Here is a 19,553-nt window from a genome sequence, read left to right as displayed (position 1 = left end):
CCTAAATGTGCATAGAATTGCACCTTAAATTGCTTGAAATATGGAATTTGGCCCTCAGTGGAATAGCATTCAGAATAGGAAGGGTCAAGTTCCTTTTTATTTTATTTTATAATACTCTTAAAAGATAAACTTCTGCTACCTGGGATCTGTCATGCTATGTGCTTTTTATTTATCTGTTGAGGCATATTATTTTGTGGGGAAAGTTGTGCAGACCACATCATATATTCACACCTTATCACTGCTTATACTGTTTCACCACTTAGAGAACTGGGCTGCAGGAGGAGCAGCAACAATATTGTACAGGAAGATATGATAACAACATTCTTGTTCTAGCAAGAAATTCCCTCGGATCTCCAGGATAGATGGAATTTCTTTTCTTTGATAAGTGTTAGCTAATGTAGTTGAACACTGCTGTGTTTTTGAAGATGTTCCACAACAGTTTGATTAAGCAACTTGTATTTGTGTTAATGGCATATTACTCAATGGCGATATACGATAGTCATCAACAAATGGCTTCAACATGAAAATTACAAAAGGGCCCTTTCTACACCTAAGGGTAATCCCAGGAAAATGAAGGGATCGTCCCTGCCTGCTCCCGGGAACCCCTGTATGTCATTCGGATGCACAGGAATGATCCCGGGAAGATCCCAGGATATAGGCCTGGTGTACACATGCCCAAGGAAAGAGTCTATGATATGCAAGTAATTATCAGGTTTTTTTAAAAAAAGGTCAGTTAAGCAATGGTTGCTCAATATGCACTAATTACCTTGTGGAAATCCAACAGCTGAATATCATTGGAATGAATCTACAAAGAGATTTCTTAACTGGTTTCCAATAGTAGATATAATTTTGCAATGGTCTCCTGCACTTCATCACTGTCTTGCAGATCTAGTTCATACATGGAAAAAAAAAAACAATCCTTGAACAGCTGTCAGGGAGTTCTACATTCCCTACAATATCTGCAATCAATATAACAGTTCAAGGGGGAGAGAGTTCTTGGAACAAGACAAGACATGTAATTTGTAGCTAACTAGTTAAATAAATCACCATAGGGCCATTTTGTAGAGATGAACATAAACTGCTGTTGAAGCCAGTGTGGCTTTGGGTTTCCTTTGCACAGGTCACACGGATTAACATTTCTAGGTTGTTTCATTTTGTGCTCCGGACTATTGGGATTTTCAGAATTTTTGTTTCTTGCATTCTTTTGTTTAATTCAACACTTTTTTCTTTTTTATTGCTCACTTCATTCTAGTCTTTAGTAAACATAATTAAAAGAACAGTATAAATAGTATATATATAAAAAATATTCATATCCGAATGAATGGCCAAAATCTCATATTATAAAACATTTTAACTGGACACATTAATTTCTAGTTTCAAATAATTAAAACTAAGCATGCATTTATGGAGTGCAGATTGCACTCCTAAAATTTAATGTCTCAGATAGTTCTGTTTCTCCCTAGTCCCTTTAGAGTTCAGTTGGCTTTGTGCAAGTCCCATTGGAATGAATACAGGTAGTACAGTAGCATTCCTTAATATTAAACTTGCATAAAACTAATTTCTCTAGTTTCAAACATGATGGGGTACTTTTCAGTAATTTGGGAACTATTATTATTATTATTATTATTATTATTATTATTATTATTTATTGCATTTTTATATCACCCAACAGCCGAAGCTCCCTGGGCGGTTCACAAAAACTAAAACCATTCAAAGTATAAAACAGTATAAAAACATGATATAAAATACACATTAAAAACTGATTAAAAACATACAATACATGATTAAAACATCTTTAAAACCTCCTTAAGCCTCCTAAAAACATTCTAAAATTTCACTGGATAGGCCTGCTGGAATAGATCAGTCTTCGTTGCTTTTTTAAATTCTAAAACACTGTCAAGTTAACGAATCTCCTCCGGCAGGCCATTCCACAGTCTGGGAGCAACAGAAGAGAAGGTCCTCTGGGTAACTGTTGTTAATCTAGTTTTTGCTAGCTGAAGTAGATTCTTCCCAGAGGACCTGAGTGTGCGGGGCGGATTGTACGGGAGAAGGCGATCGCGCAGGTAGCCTGGACACAAACCATGTAGGGCTTTAAAGGTAATAACCAACACTTTGTACTTCGCCCAGAAACTAATTGGCAGCCAGTGAAGGGATTTTAAAACTGGTGTAATGTGGTCACCCCTAGGTGTACCGGTGACCAGCCTGGCTGCCATATTTTGGACTAATTTGAAGCTTCCAGACTAGGCACAGAGGTAGCCCCACCCATGTAGAGCACATTGCAGAAGTCGAGCCTCAAAGTTACCAGTGCGTGCACTACCGTTTTTAGGTTTTCTAACTCTAGGAAGGGGTGCAGCTGGCGTATCAGCCGAAGCTGATAGTAGGCACTCCTGGCCGTCGCATCTATCTGGGCTGTCATTTGGAGCGACGGATCCAGAAGCACCCCCAAACTGCAAACACAGTCTTTCAGGGGGAGTGTAACCCCATCCAGAACCAGTTGACACACCTCCAAACCCAGGTTGCGGCCTTTGACAGCGAGCACCTCTGTCTTGTCTGGATTCAGCTTCAGTTTGTTTTCCTCATCCAGCCCATTACCGACTCGAAGCATTCATTCAGAGGAGACACACTATCGTTAGCTGACGCTGTTGTCGAAGGCATAGAGAAATATATTTGGGTGCCATCCGCATACTGATAGCACCCTGCCCCATGCCTCCGGATGATCTCTCCCAGCAGTTTCATGTAAATATTAAATAGCATTGGCTATTTAATATTAAATTTTAAATTGCATGTGGCAAAAACAGAAAAGCAGATCTGAAGCAAAATGCAGCACATCAAACGTGCCTGCAGGCAAGGGATAGTTTTTTTAGTAAATCAACAAAATCAGTTTAATAAGATGTGCCATTTATAACTATATTTATGATATACAGTAGGAGGTAGATTGTAAAATTTCACTTTCTGTATCAGACCTTGGTTTACATGCTTACACACAGGATAGTTACACATCCCTAATGTTTTGTTAAGTAGTGTTTCCATTTGCTTGAATGTCTGATACTTGGATTATTTTGAATGTCCCAAATGAGGGTGTGTTGTACTCAGTATCACTGTTCCTGCTGTAGTTCCACTCTGCTAGTTGTAAGTAACACCTTGTGTCCTAGCTCATACTAGGTATCTCAATCAAAAAACACAGTCAGTTCAGTGGTGCCCTGATGGCAATGAGATACATATTTTTTTATCTGCATCACATGTCCCCGAGGAAGTCCAAAACAATATGAAGAAACTACCGTACTGTGTTTTGCCTGGATGGGTTGTGCTTCCTGGGAGGAATCAGGAAGTAGTTCAAGGCAACACCCATTGTTTCTGGCCTGAGGGGAGAGAGGCCACAGCCTGAGAAAACTCTGTGGAAAAGCCTTTGTCTAAGTAAACCTTGGTAGGGAGCAATCCTATGGCCTCTATGCGGAGTCTGGGGGAGAGGGGCATAGGATATTTCTCATTCCAGGATTTGAGGTCTGTCTGAGACAACCCTCTGCACTCGGACCCAGGAATCTAAGCTTCCCTTGCCCTTGTAGCCAGTGTAGAAAGAATGTAAAGGGGGCACTCTTGTGGGCATGGAGGGGATTGGAGAGGCCGACTTATACCCGTCTAGCTGAAATACAGATTGGACTGGATCCCTTAGGTCTGCACCCTAAGTTTATTTGCAAAGCAAAGTCTGTGTGAGTCTGTGGGATGCAGTACAACAACTTTAAAACGAAGTCTGCTTGCATGTGTAAATCTTCCTTCCTGGCTCAAAGAGAATGATTTTTTTTTTACTCTATATTTCATATATTTAACTAATACTTCAGTTTGTATTAACGTCATAAGCAATTGAAGCAAAATGACTAGTGCTGTGCCGAATCCTGCCCCCTATTTTCGGTAACTTTTTTTTCTCCCTTCAAAAGAGTCATTGTTTTTTCTTCCTCTTTTGCAGGGAGGGGGAGAATTTTTTCCTTGGGGAGTGGGACAGCATTTTCACATACCTTTTAAAAATGTAGCTGGTTGTTGAGAGGTCTTCTTTTTGTTGTTGTTGTTATTATTACATCCCCAGCACTTGGAGAATCCTGGCAGTTCTTAGTGAATGCCTACTGGGGCCCTTCCACACGTCGTCCCCAGAGCGCATCTATTCGACCCCAGTGCACTCTGAGGACGATCGTGAAACTTCCCTGTAAAAGAAACGACGAAAAGACGTCCTCCACGCTGGCGCCGCCGGCGCCGCTACCCAGCTTCCTGCTTCCCGCCTGGGACGATAGCTCGGCGGAAGAAGGCGGAGGACAGAGCGGAAGAAGCTCTCTCTCCCAACGTCTTCAAAAAAAGCTCTCCGAGCCGGCCGGGGAGCAGGAAGCTGGGTGGCGCCGGCGCCGGCAGCGGCACCGAGGACGTCTTTCCCAGCTTCCTGCTCCCCGGCCGGCTCGGAGAGCTTTTTTTGAAGACATTGGGCGAGAGAGCTTCTTCCGCTGAGCTATCGTCCCGGGCGGGAAGCAGGAAGCTGGGTAGCGGCAGCGCCGGTGCAGAGGACGTCTTTTCGTCGTTTCTTTTACAGGGAAGTTTCACGATCGTCCTCAGAGTGCACTGGGGTCGAATAGATGCGTTCTGGGGACGACGTGTGGAAGGGCCCCTGGAGACATGCTATATCACCCTCTGCAGTAGGCATTTAGGAATAACTTCTGGGCTCCTGCAAGTGCTGGGAATGTTTTTTTAAAAATAAATAAATAAATAAATAAATAAATAAATAAATAAAATACCCCTCAACAACTGGCTACACTTTAAAAGGTATGTGGAAACCCTGTCCCCCTCCCCAAGGAGAAAAATTCTCTGAAATTCTCAGGTCTTCTGGCCTTTTTCTCCAGTTTTCATCCCCACCCCCTGAAAATGGAATAATTGATTTTTTTTGTGCAACACTAAAAATGACATCTGCCCTATAAAAGAATAAGACTTAATGTTGTGGTGTATGTTGTTTTTTTTCTTTTAAAAAAACTGCTCAAAGGATTTGCCTGATAATTTGTAAAAATGAGCAGGTCAGAACGGATGTCTTCCATACTTCACTAGGGTTGAATTTGTCAGCCTCTCAAATGCTAAACAGGACATCTGCATTCCACATTTAGATGCTGAGGTTGTAACATATCCATAGAATTGTGAGTTTTATCCTCTCAGAGAGTTTGGACATCCTAAGAGAACACTGCACTTGCAGACGGCCTTCCTGTTTAGTAAGTGCTTTTATATTGAGGTTTATAGCCAAGCTAGGATTGGCAAGGACAGCAAAAGCATTTTAAAGTGCTCTGTTTTCCCAATCCCCATGGTGCCATGTGATTGCTGGCTGAGAATTTGGCAATACACATGTAATGATTAATATTTATCCTGGGGCATTTATCTGAGATGTTTGGAAATGGTGGTGTTAAATAAAGTTGGCAAACACCACCAACCTGTGTTAATGAGGCATGCTGAAGCTTTGCAGAAATCAATGAAGGTACAATAAATTTGTTTTATAATTGGTGCCAGGGAAACTGGTGTCTCACAGGAAAAGAAATTAAACAAATGCATCCCTCCTGTTATGTCACACAGTTTCCCTTTACAGCTAATAAATGTTGAACTGATATTGCTTGATAACTAAATATTTGGTAATTTGGGGAAATGATGATAAAACATGCCTCATTATCAGTTAACTATGGCCTAGTTCCCATAACCAGAAGGTGAGGTGAGAGATCTATTTCTCAGTTGTATCACTTCAGATAGCAGGAGCAAGGAGGATATGATGGAATGTTTCTCCTTATTAAAATGCAAAATAATTCCTGCACATAGAAAACTATTTGTCAGGGAGAAGGATTCTCAACCAACTTTCTTCTTGAGATGCTAGCTATCTACATGCAGGGGGGAGGGTTGTATTAAGGAGTGTTTAATCAGCTGAATCCCACCTGCGTTCTGAAGAGGTATGTACAAACGTGGGTTTATCACATAATTTGTTGTTTCTGAGAACTACTGTAAATGCTAGTACAAAATTATGGTGAGCATTTGTTGGAGACCTGTATATGGCTTATTATTTTAATGATTTTGCAATATTTATATTGTCAGTATAATTTGATTTGGGGTAACCTATCTGTAGGCAGCAAAATGTAGGGTTAGAAACCTTCCCTGTCTGAACCAGTTTAGCTTTCTGGAAGCTATGAAATGAATTGTTTTTTAACATACACAGCTGCTGATTTTTGCAAGGATTACATGGATTACAGAAGAAAAATAGAGCTTGCAATTCCCAATATGTTGCATTTAAACCAGTTTCTGTTGGATAGCATTTTGATGAAAAGATACGTGATGCTTCATCACATCACTTGATGGGCTAATGAAAAAATGAAAAGGAACATCATGAATTGTTGCCTTGTGGAGACAATTTTGCTGCTAACTTGGGCATTTATTGTCCTTGTACACTGTTGGTTATTTTTGGCAACTACAGAGACTCTTGGCAAAAGTGACAAAAGTGGCTGCTGCTGCTCTAATCCATACAGCAGAACTCCAAATGGCTGATGGGATACCAGTGGGAGGACTGAGAGGGGTGGGCAGAGAGTTATATCCAGTTGTGACCTTCCACGGAAGGCTCTCAGATCCAACAAGTGTTCTGTAAACATCAGGGAGAGGGAAGCGATTTTCACAAACTTCGTCTTTCTGCTGCAGCCCCCTGTGGCACCTTTCATGCTTTTCTGAGGGATTCCCAATCCTCTGAAATAGTTATCTGGGGTGGGGGTGGGGGTTGGGAGAAAGGGGCTGCATAGGGAAGGGAGAATAAGTAGGAATAATTGATTTTGCTTTCTGCTCATGGTAGCCTCTGCTGGATCAAAGAGTCTTCCATGACTGGATAACACAATTGGATATTGTGTTTTAAGCTGGTTTTTAAGCAGATATCTGCTGTTCTGTTAAAATGCATGGTTTTTAAAATTTAATTGTAAAAGGCAGAGAGAAATAATGCAAATAAAATTACAATTCATAATCAATATTAATAAATTGACTACAAATTACTGATGTTTATAGTTTCCTATCGCAGGTAGTAATAAAGCTTTTATGTCTTATGTTGAATCTCTCAGTTTTTATGTCACTACAATGTCTTAATTAAAAAGTTTCCTTTTAAACTTTCTCTTTGTAGGGGTCCAGCACGAGCAAGGACTATGGCATATTTTGGAGAAGGAAAAGGCCCCATCCATGTGGATAATGTGAAATGTACTGGAAATGAAAGATCTCTAGCTGATTGCATTAAACAGGATATTGGCAGACACAATTGCCGCCACAGTGAAGATGCTGGGGTGATCTGTGACTATCTTAGCAAGAAAGCATCTGGCAACAGTAATAAAGGTGGTGGGTATAAAGTTGAATATTTCTATGTTTATTCGTCTACTTGAAATACTCCTGTACTATTTCCCGATGGGAGAATTTAACCTCTATGATTCTATTACTGTTTAGATTCTCTTGCTTCTGTGTGTGGCTTGAGATTACTGCATCGTCGCCAGAAGCGGATCATTGGGGGAAAAAATTCTTTAAGGTAAATATATTACCTTAATATACCTGCAATCCTATGCATGTTTTGGCAGCCCAGTGATAGAGCACATGCCTTGCATGCAGTTTTCGGGTTCAACCTTGCTATCTCCAATTAGAAGCTGAGATCTTGGAAAGCTGCCGCCATGTGGAGTAGACACTGCTGTGGCGCATGGACCCATGCTCTGACTCAGTGTTAGACAGCTTTATAATATATTTCTATACCATCGACCATAGTAACCTTCTGGATAGGTTTGTCTGGGCTGGGAGTTGGAGGCATTATGTTGCAGTGGTTCTGCTGGGGGTGGTTCTCTGTGCCATGGCATTTAGGCCATGGGGTTCCACAGGTGGATTCCTGCATTGAGCAGGGGGTTGGACTCGATGGCCTTGTAGGCCCCTTCCAACTCTGCTATTCTATGATTCTATGATTCCAGGGCTCTATTTTATTCCATGCTGTTCAACACCTACATGACACCACTGGGAAAGGTTATCCGGAGATGTGGGCTGAGGGGTCATCAATATGCAGATGATACCCAGCTCTACATCTCCTTTTCATCAAACGCAAGTGAGGCAGTGGCTGTTCTGAATCAGTGCCTGAGCATGGTAATGAACTGGATGAGGTCCAATAAGCTGAGACTCAATCCAGACAAGTCGGACGTACTGTTAGCAGGTGGTTCATCTGTCCAGCTAGACGATGTTTGCCCTGTTCTAGAGGGGGCTGCACTCTCACTAAAGGATTGGGTTTGTAGTTTGGGGATGCTCTTGGATCCAGAACTGTCACTTGAGGCACAAGTGAACTCAAGTGGCAAGGAGCACCTTTTATCAGCTTAGGCTGATATACCAACAGTGCTCCTATCTGGACAGAGATAGCCTAGCTACTGTTATCCATGCTCTGATAACCTCTCATCTGGATTACTGCGATGCATTGTATGTGGGGCTGCCTTTGAAACGTTCTGGAAACTTCAGCTGGTACAAAACAGGGCAGCACATTTGCTAACAGGGACTGGCTAACGAGACCACATCCTGACAGTCTTTTTCCAGCTTCACTGGCTACCAGTCCAGGTCCGGGCCTGATTCAAAGCGCTGGTATTAACATTCAAAGCCTTAAATGGCTTGGGGCCAGGTTATCTGAAGGAATGCCTTCCCCCATTTGTACCTGTCCAGACTGTAAGATCATCCTCAGGGGTCCTTCTCCGTCAGCCCCTGCCAAAGGAAGTGAGGGAGGTGGCTACCAGGAGGAGGGTCTTTTCTGCTGTGGCACCCCAGCTGTGGAATGAGCTCTCTAGCGAGGTTCGCTTGGCACCTACATTATACTCTTTTAGATGCCTGGTGAAGACCTTTTAATTTCCCCAGTATTTTAACAGTGTATCATCTTAGCCGTTTAACTTTGCTGTTTCAAATCTGTACCCTGCGTTGCTGCTCGGTTTTATCCTGGTTGTGCTTTTATATTGTACTTTTATACTGTTGTTTGTTTTATATTTTGAATGGTTTTCATGGTTTTAATTTTTTGTCCACCACCCAGAGAGCTTTGGCTATTGGATGGTATAGAAATGCAACAGATCAATCGATCGATAGAGATAGGTAGATGAAAGGGGAGGGGGCTCTTTAATTTTCTACAGTTCCCCTAGCTACAGCTGTCCATGACACATTCCATACCACTGCAGAGGGTACCCAACTTTGTGGCAGGGAGAAGGATTACAAATATTGCTATAGAATTTCAGCTAGTTGTGCTATAATGCTAATATTTGCAGTACAAATAATAATGAGAAACAGTTCTACTGTTTCTTTAATATGATTGATATTGGTGTAGTACTACCTTCTGAATTAAGTACTAACAAGAAGAGTAAAGGAAGCAGGGACAAATTGTTGATGGAAGTTGTGGCATAATGTTGAGCAGGTTAACCATTTTTTTTCATATTTTGTATGGATGATGCTCAAAGGATCACATTCTCTGCCTCAAATGATATCAGGTTGGAATACAGAATGGCATTCTTGGTTGATACAAAATATGTAACCTGGTTTATAATAGAACCTGGTTTATAAGAGATGGGAAGCCTGGTTTACAGTAGGAGGAAAGGCTTGAAAAACTGGCTGGCTGAGTAATTTGTAAGTGAAATTCTGATTTCTCTGTTAACGGGAATTCTGAACAAATTCCCAACTCCTGCTCTGGAAGGGGGTTAGCTGCAGAAAGCAAAGCCCTGGCGAAGGCGCTATACTAACAAGTTTCGACACATACTTTTCTTTTGCATGGAACACTATTCTCTGTCCAGAGGTGGATGGCCCTGGCAAGTTGCTCTGCGCCTGAAATCGTCTCATGGTGATGGAAGATTGTTGTGCGGTGCGACTCTTATCAGCAGCTGCTGGGTGCTCACTGCAGCACACTGCTTTAAGAGGTACTGTTGCATGATTCACAGATAGCTATGTTGGCAGCACGACTACGTGCAGGAAGGACAAAGGCAATAAACTCCACTGTCACATCAGGCATTGTATTGTTCTTGGTGAAACTCTGGTTGCTTTTGCACACACACACACACACACACCCCTTTATACTTATTATGTTAATATAAGGTTGGAATCCTGTGCTTATTTACCTGGGTAAGCCCCACTGAACATAGTAGGAATTACTTCCTAGTAAACAATCATAGGTTTGCACTGTTAAACTGCTTGTGCTTCTGCATTCTGGGATTCCATGGTTAATTTCATGACTAAAGATCTATGGTCTGATTTTTTGTTTAGCATTAGCATACCACTAACCAACAACATCAACTAACCAACCAAAACCCAGAGTCCCATATATTTTGAGTTTAACTAGATTCACCACTAAAAATCCTCCCTGCATCACCCACTCTTCCTATCCAAATACAACAAGATGATTTGGGAATTTTTACAAGATATTTTAATGACATGCATAAATACTAGTATACAGCCAAGTTGGATTCTAAAATAACACCTTTAAAATAAATGCGTGATTTGAAGTTTGCTATTTCTGCATATTAAACTCAGTAAAAGCCATGTATAGCAGAAGTTGTCCCCCCAAGATCAGAGCTTCTGCTGTACACTCTGTGCTCTCATTGTTGGTGAATGGGTGTTGCGCAGGGGGAGGGGGAGACCATATGCCCCATGAAGTATCTTCTTGCCAAGCTGCTGATGTGGCCAAGTGGTGAGGATTGCTCTAGGGCAGGGATTGGCAACCTGGTGCTTTCCAGGTGTTATGGACTGCAACTTCCATAAACCCTGACTATTTTTGTCCTTCTTCCCAATCCCTTTCCTGTGTTTTGTCCCTTTTTAGATTGGGACCCTGATAACATCTTTCATCTATGCATTTCCCTACCAGTTTATAACGTAGTATACACAGCTTGGGGGCAAAACTGCACCAACTGGGCTTGGCATTTTTTAAAGTGGAATGTAACTTGCTATCTCAACTTCAAGAACCACTTCTGAGCCATCAGATGACCATAGAAGTAAACAGACCAAATAGATTTGAGTCCCAGGAAGAGGCTTAGCAAGGTCAAATCTGAATTTTACCAGGATAGATGTTGAACAGTACCAGGCCTGGGAAGATTGGGGCAGGCAGGCAAGCAGGATTTGGACCTGGAATACAGAAACAACAACAACCAAGCAGACTGGACTCAGGATCGGAAAACCAGGGAAAGAAATAAACTCTGGCCCCTCTCACATGTTATGCTCATGGCATGGGGAGCTGCTGCAGTGCAACTTCCTGTAGGATGCTTTGATGCTTCTTCATACTTACTTATTTAACCAATTTGTCTGCGGCCACTTTCTGCCTTCTTTGTGAGAATTGTTGAGAGGCCGGGGTTAAGGGGTACAAGGAAGCCCCAGCTGTGCCTACTTTTGAAAATAACACTTCAGAGTTAAGGAGAAAATACTGATGTGTAACATACAAATTTAAGGGCTACGCGAGATGATACTTTTAACACAAAGCTGCCGACATGCATGCACCCGTCCAGTTTGCTTTCTAAACTATTAATACAGAATGTGATCATTATTTTATAGCATATATCCTTTCACTGAAAACATCAAAGAGCCTTGCTTCACCTTAAAGATGAACAAAAGATTAACAGATTACAGTGCTGCAATACACTTAGCACGGCTACCCTCTGAAAATCCTTTCACTAGGGGTCAACAGTTCTTAATGACAATGGCCCTGTTCAGAAGACACCTTAAACCAGGGGTCCCCAACTGGGCCACACAGGTGAGCTGCTTTCACCCACCCTCACCCCAGCGTACCTGGGCGTGAGGCACCATCTTGCCTACCCAACCGAAGTGAAGCCAGGATGCTGGGGTGGGCTGCTTCGGAACGGCGCGCCTGGCTGGAAGCCGCTCTGGGAGAGCGATGTCCGGGCACACTGTTCCAAAGCCGCCTGCCCGCCCCAGCGTCCACCCAGCCAAAGCTAAGCCAGGATGCTGGAGTGGGGGCGGGGTGGGTGGGGGCTTCCCAAAACCATCCCCTCAACCCCACCCCCCTGGTCCGTGGAAAAATTGTCTTCCACGAAACCGGTCCCTGGTGCCAAAAAGGTTGGGGACCGGTGCCTTAAACTATGGCTTTAACCACCGTGAATAAGGCTTTTTGAGCCTTATTCACCATGCTCAATAAGATAAGGCAAACATTTATTTATTTATTGCATTTATATACCGCCCCATAGCCGAAGCTCTCTGGACTGTTTACAAAAAAAAAAAAAAAAAAAGCCTTATTCACCGTTGTTAAAGCCATAATTTAAGGTGTCTTCTGAACAGGGCCAATGCGGTCTGCAAATAAAAATACAAGTTTGTAAGAAAAATAATTGGGATGTCTGGAATTACAAAAGGAGCAATGGAATCAAATATCGTTTCTAAATGCATCTCTGGCTAACACAGACCTTGGGGCTCCTCATTTTAGGCTCACAAGCTGGAAGTAGCCAGAGATTTATATATCGCTGTGGAATTATGAAACTTGGTAACACAATCTACTGTACAACATGTCTAGATAAAAGCACTGCATGTTCTGTTGTTGTGCATCTGTCTGCATGTGTGCGAACATGAGGTGGTGCTTATATTTAAGATCAGAAGAAAGCATGAAATATTTCACTTTGGAAATCCTTGCATTGTGTGCCAAAAAAAAAAAAAAAAGTAGAGAAATGTGTATTTCCTATTTCTTTTGCATATCTTCATCTCCTCAGATGAAAACTGTAAAAACTGGCTAAGGGACTAGTAATGTCAGCCAAATTATTATACTCTTAGTATATAATCTCACCCCTCTGAAGAGGTGACACTGGAGGAAAAACATTTGGCTGGAAACCTGATCTATTCCCATGTCAGGATGCTTTTTATATTCTAGATATTACATCTGCTCTGTAAGTAATCTGCTGCAAAGTAAAGGGAGAACACATAAAATATCTTACAGCCCTTACCTTTCAGCTTTTTTGACCAAGCCAATTGGAGTTCACTACAAAGTAATAAATGCACTATTTCTTATTTCCTAGCCTATGAAGCTGATTCACAGTGTTACACGGAGAGAAAGCACCTTAGCTAGGACCCATAGTAGAAAAATATATATACTATTGAATCCCATCCTTATTGTGGTACTTAGGAGGTGTGGGGAACCCATATTCCAAGATGCCACAACTCTGCAGCACTTGAGTCATAGAATCATGGAGCTGGAAGGGACCTGGAGATCCATCTAGTCCAACTTCCTGCTTAATGCAAGCATTGCACTGCTCTTCACTGCAGGATGTAGTGACAGCATCCCTGACAGATGGCCATCCAGCCTCAGCTTAAATAACCCCAGTGATGGAGAACTCACCAGTTCCTGAGCAATCTGTTCCACGGCTAAACAGCTCTCACGGTTAGGCAATTTCTCCTAATGTTTTGCTGAAATCTGCTTCCCTGCAGTTTCCACCTATTGGTTATAATTCTGCCCTCTGGAGTAACAGAAAACAAGTCTGTTTCATCTTCTGCACGACAACTTTTCAGATATTTGAAGACTGCTATCATATCTCCAGATCTGTTCTTCTCCAGACTAGACATATCCATCTTTTTTAACTGTTCCTGATAGCACTTGGTTTCCAGGCTCATCATCATCTTGCTTCCCTTCTCTCAGTATACTCCAGCTTGACAATGCCCTAGTTAAAATGGGGAACCCACAACTGGATACAGTACTCCAAATACAGCTTGCGGTATAGAATATATATATTGCTTCCCATGCTCTGGACACTATGTTTTTGTTAATGCAGCACAAGATTGCATTAGCTTTCTTAGCTGGCTCATATTCATCTTTTGATCCATTATACATCTAGGGCTTTTTCACATGTACTGCTGCCAAGTCAGTTCCCCCTCCCCCAACCTGTAGTTGTTACATGCTATTGTTTGTATGTAACAAGCATACAGATACACAGAGACCAGTTTCTGACAACACAACTTGGCTCATTGTGGGTTATTTAACTCATGATTCCTGCGGGTGTCAGATAACATATGCAATCTGCACTCAGGGCTTGTCATGCCGTGCAAACCCGGCAAGCTGTTTAACCCTTAAACATACCCTCGTATAACTCACAACACAACAACCCCCAAACAGGAGATGCATATTCAAAATGGCAGGCACACGTGTCCTGCACACAGCCGTGCAAATGTGTTGTGCAAACAACCCCACTAAGAGAATTCTCTTATTCTTTGCTAGTAATCTCACTTAAAATCTATTATACAGAACGTAGATATTTTGTTTCTGTATGCTTTATATGAGGCTCCCTGTGTTTTACACTTTCTTCAAGTTAAGAAAATGGTAACTATGACCTGGGTTGCCTGATCACTATGGGTTAAACAAGGCACAATGGGCCAGTTCAGACAACACACTAAGCCATGGTTAGGCCACTAACCCTTTTGCGTCAAATGGTTAGTGAGCGTGTTTAAAACATGGTTATGAAGTCACCATGATTAGGAATGGATTCACACTGCACACTAAATCATGTTTAGCTTAAAATGTTTAACCACCATGGCTTAGCATGTTGTATGAAAAGGGTGCCATTTCCCTAATCACCTGCTTGGGCATGGCTTGTCATGTCATCTGAACCCAGGCTTGTAGGAGGGGAAAACAATCCTCAAATAACCCAATGGTTATTGTAGGTTACAAAGCCATGCCTCCTGGATTTGGATGATATTGTGGCTTGTTTAACCCATGATGACTGTGCAAACCAGCTCTATCTCTTAGTTTTATGGGGAGATACTTGCCAGTGCAGCCTGACATGGGAAACTTTATTTCAGCCAGAATAGGAAGCAGGATGGGTTTACTTGTCCATACAGAGGCATTTTCAATGGGACTCTTTGCTGCATTATGTACTAATGGTACTAATTAATCTAATGGTTCATCTAGCCCTGTGTATGCTATACATTACTACAGAAAATCTTCTACCACTTATCCTTTTAAAAAGATAAAAGCAAATATGCATATAGCGCTGGAAGAGAGACAAGCCATCTCCTTGCAGTTAGTGTCATGTTCTAGCAAGTCAGTTGTGATTGATTTATGACATTACTAAATGAAGTCAAAGATGTCTCCCAGTCATTCAGAAGGTGGGGTACTTAGAAGAGAATTATGCCAGGACTCTAGGCTGAGGTCACTGGAAAACACATTTCCTTAGTACTTACAACTTATTCATGTCACTGTTGACATGAAACTATTTCTTGGCTTGTTTTGTCACAGCCAACATAGTTTTGTAACAAAAATGATTGGGATGTCTAGAATTGCATTAGAAGCATCGGAATCAAATATCATTTCTAGATGCATCTCTTGCTAACAGAGACCCAGGGGCTCCTTATTTTAGGCTCACAGATGGGGTTTAGCCAGAGATTTATATTTCATTACGGAATTATGAAACATGACAGTACAATAGTCTGTACAACACATATAGATAGAAGCACTGCATGTTCCATTATTGTGCATTTGTCTGTGAATCATTGTGTTTCAGCCTGTCTTATGTTACAGATTTGTTGTGAGGATAAAATAGTGGGAGAACCTCGTACACAACCCTGAGGTTTTGTACGATCATGTTCAAAACAGGAAGTGATCAGTATTAGTGACAGGCAGCAGGCAAAGAAATCTTGACAGATGATCCATTTTGATGCAGAATTTAGGAGTGTTGCTGATGTCAGATGAGACTGGAAATTTCAGTGGCATGACTCACACGCCCCAGAAACCAATTAAGGGCTGATAGAATCTCCTTTAGAACCACAGTACATATCAAATGTCTAAAGTCTGCTCATCTTTCCACTAAAATCACTGGGCCTTTCAAAGAAAAGCAGATCATTTTATTTTTTTATGAGGGATTTGAGTGAAAATGATACGTTGTTTACTAATGAATCACTCTCAAAATTGTCATTGGATTGTGAAAAAATAATTGAAAGCAAAGGTTTCTAAATAGTGGCCTATCACAGAGAAAAGTGAGAATATTAGAAGCCAGATAAATTCCTGCAAAAGAGGCAATTGGTCCCCTTCCTTCTAATATTATAGTGCAGTCTTCCCCAACCTGCAGTGCTGCACTACACATCTGGGTGTGTAGCTGGCCAGGCTGGCTGAAGATGATGGGAACTGTAGTCCAACATATCTAGAGGGCACTAGGTTGGGGAAGGCTTAGTAGAACAACAAATATGAGTCCCAAATAGGTAAATCAACTTCTTGATTGACTCAAGATGATTTCCTTTTGTGAGCATATTGTGTAAAGAAATGTTAATCATCATGAAATGATAATTTTAGAAGTCCTTAGTTCCCTTGACTGTCTCCCTGACTCCTCCCATCTAGTGCTGTTTGTGTCCCAGTATTGTGTTCCTTCATAATTTCCCATGATTTCAATTCTGAGGGTAGTTTAAGCTGCAATTTAAAAGTACTGTCAGCCAATAAATTGTATTCATGGGCCATTTTCCAAAATAGTTCACATAATTCATGAAACCCCGTTTTATTTGAAATACCATGCTTGTTTTCATAATTAATGCTTTTGGGTCGACAGCTAATGGTGAAATATTTTCGGTGGTCAGTTAGGAAGATTCTGTTACATATTTTGACTAACAGAATAGATAATTTTAAAATGAGTTCCTGGAAAATATGAAAGAAGTTAAAGCTCACCCTGTAATAAAAGGTTAATGAAAAACCTAAGAGGATAAATAGTCTGTGTTTACTTTAAAAAAAAAAGAAGATAATTAAAATATATTGTTTCGGAGAAAAATCTCCATGATTACATGGGGTCAGGATTTTTTGGTTTCTTTGTTTACTTTGCCCAGACTTTTATTATTTAAAGTCAGCTACATCTTTAAAGTTCCAGACATAAAGGAAATATAATGGGATTTGAGAGAATTATGCAAAATATTAGTATTGGAAAAGAGGTTCTGCTGGCATGTGTTTCTCCATTCATTTATTTTATTCTTCAGTGTTAGAGCACACTCATAACATGAAAACTCTGAAAAATATAATGCATTGTTTCATGGGTAAATTCTTTCACCCTGTAAAACAATTTCCCCTTTTGTAAAAACAAACTATACTGAATAAATGAATTGCCCCATACTTTTCTGGATTAATATGCTTAATGTAATTTAAACTATCACCAAATTGTAGAGGTTTCCGTTTTAGAACAAACAAATTACTTGCACAAATCTTGTATCTTTGATGAAATTTCCCTGGGGTGTCTTACTGGAGAATATCTGGTCACAGATGGCAGACTGATGGTAGTCTGGTGCCATACATACCGGTACATACATACATATATTTCTGTTTGCTATTGAACTGGGATTCTTGAGTTTGGAAATGTCTGGAAAATGTCTGATGTATGTAGCAGTGTCTAAGAGCATAACAATTAAAACCCCTGCCATCTGCCCTAGTATTTTCATTCGTGCTATTACAAAAATAACACGTTCTGTCTGTTAAGTTTTTAATATATTTTTAGGTATGGAAACAACACTCGGAACTATGTGGTACGTGTTGGAGACTACCACACTTTGGTACCCGAGGAGTATGAGGAAGAAATTGGAGTACAAGAGATTGTACAGCACAAAGAATATAGGCCTGACAGCAGTGACTATGACATTGCACTAGTGAGACTGCAAGGACCTGAAGAACAGTGTGCCCGGTTTAGCACTCATGTCTTACCTGCCTGCTTGCCAGTAAAGCGAGAGAGGCCACAGAAAACTGCTCCGAATTGTTACATTACTGGCTGGGGTGACACAGGTGAGAGTGTATATTTATCTACATATTTATTACACTTTTAGACTGACTAGTAAGCAAAGTTTCCTGGATGGTGTACAGGTAAATTAAGAACATGAAATACAAATCACTAATAATAATAATAATAATAATAATAATAATAATAACCAAAATAAAAAGGAAGCTGTAAAAACAACGTAGCAGATAATAAAACCAAAGTAAAACCAGTACAAAAATAAAATAATGCAAATATCTAAAGGCCTTCAAAAGGTAATAATAATAATAATTTTAAAAAAATATTTCTTGCCCGCCTCTCCGATTGGATTGGTATGGGAGAACAAAAAAGTCTTCACCAGGCACTGAACAGACCACAATCTAGGCACCAGGTGATCCTCTTTAGGGAGTGCGTTCCAGAGACAGGGTGCCACCACTGAAAAGGCCTTTCTTTTGTTGCCAGCTGCTGTGCCTCGTTAGGATTTGTGTCCCTTTGTGCCCCTCCATTGGTTTTAATGTTCCATTTATTATATTGTGGTTTTGTTCTTTTTGGGAGTATTTATTTTCTCTAGAAAGTTAGTCAGGTTGCAGTATTATTATTATTATTATTATTATTATTATTATTATTAATTTCCTTTAGGATCAAACTAGACACATTATATGCATATCTGAATCATCATGTTTCAGTTTTTCCATTTTTAATTAATGACAGCAATCAGATTTTGGGCAGGGGGAATTCATTTCCCACTGATAATCACTCCCCTAAGCTACAATTTCTTCCTGAAGCATTGTTGGCTGCCTTTTAACATGCAAAGTCAATATTCCCTGGTAGGACTGAAGTATCAAAACGTAAAAGAGTTGGGAAGGTTATATTTTTGAGAAGTTTTGGCTGTTTCTTAACACTGAAGGCATTTCTGCTCATGAAAGGGGCGGTCCCTAATTTCCCCTTCAGGTTGCACACCCTATCCTATGCCAGAAGGGCCCCCCAATCCTCATGGGAGGCTGCAGGGCTGCAGCAGTAAGGGGAAGTTGGGAAAGCCCTGGGTTGCCAGCAGGCTTCATCTCGCAGAAGTTAGGATCAAAGTCATTTTTACCTTTGGAGAGTTTCTATTTTTCAATTCCATTTTTGATCGTAGTACCTCTCTTCTGACATATGCAATGTTCAAATTTCCATGTTATTTTTACATAACAGTGTGATCAATGCATTTTAATGTTTTGCTGCTGCTCTTCTGTTTTCTTCATTTCTTTCCAGTACTCACTCACTCTCTCTTGTGCATTTTATTCAGTATGGTACATCCTTCCCTCTCTTTAGCCTCCTTTTGAAATCTGGGGTAAGACCTGCAATTACTCTTGACTCTAATGGCAAATTATAGTAGTATCAAGAGAGGGATTTGGTCCTAGTAGAGTTCACTGCATTTTGGCTTTACTTCATGCTTCCATTGCATATTCCATTTCTCCGGTTTAGTAACTAACTAGAGCGCTTCGGCTATTGGACGGTATAAACATGTAATAAATAAAGTAACCAGAAGAAAAAACATACCTTTGAAATGCTTAAGATCGTAAAGCACCTACACTTCAATTTTGCTATAAAAGTCATGCCAGATGTTTTTGCGTGTGAATGGGAGTTTCCTCTACAAAATTGGCTCTGCGTTTCAGCAGCATTAAACTTTGTTATACTAGGTTCATGATTTTTGTTCTTCATTCAAGTTGGCAAAGAAAAAAAGGGGGTTGCCAATGCTTGCTCTCTTCTTACCTTCATTAACATCTAATAGTATGAACAGATGTCTCTCAGTTTATTCAGTATGAGGAGCAATCTGTAAGATATTAGGTTAGTGTACTA

At 40.8% G+C, this 19,553-nt stretch overlaps 1 protein-coding gene across 1 annotated transcript in view; it reads left to right on the top strand.

Annotated features, from left to right (window-relative positions):
- The window catches only part of PRSS12 (serine protease 12), an 84,377-nt gene that overhangs the window by 62,491 nt on the left and 2,333 nt on the right, over positions 1 to 19,553 (top strand). Inside the window, exons 9-12 of the mRNA XM_063136105.1 lie at positions 7,157 to 7,365; positions 7,471 to 7,549; positions 9,813 to 9,935; positions 17,463 to 17,743. Coding sequence (XP_062992175.1) covers positions 7,157 to 7,365; positions 7,471 to 7,549; positions 9,813 to 9,935; positions 17,463 to 17,743 — 692 coding nt within the window. The remainder of the gene's footprint in view (positions 1 to 7,156; positions 7,366 to 7,470; positions 7,550 to 9,812; positions 9,936 to 17,462; positions 17,744 to 19,553) is intronic.

Source organism: Elgaria multicarinata, chromosome 10 (assembly GCF_023053635.1).
Source record: "Elgaria multicarinata webbii isolate HBS135686 ecotype San Diego chromosome 10, rElgMul1.1.pri, whole genome shotgun sequence".
In the NCBI taxonomy this organism is placed as follows: domain Eukaryota; kingdom Metazoa; phylum Chordata; class Lepidosauria; order Squamata; family Anguidae; genus Elgaria; species Elgaria multicarinata.
The sequence above is the reverse complement of the archived record's forward strand: the minus strand, read 5'-3'. Positions and strand labels throughout refer to the sequence as shown.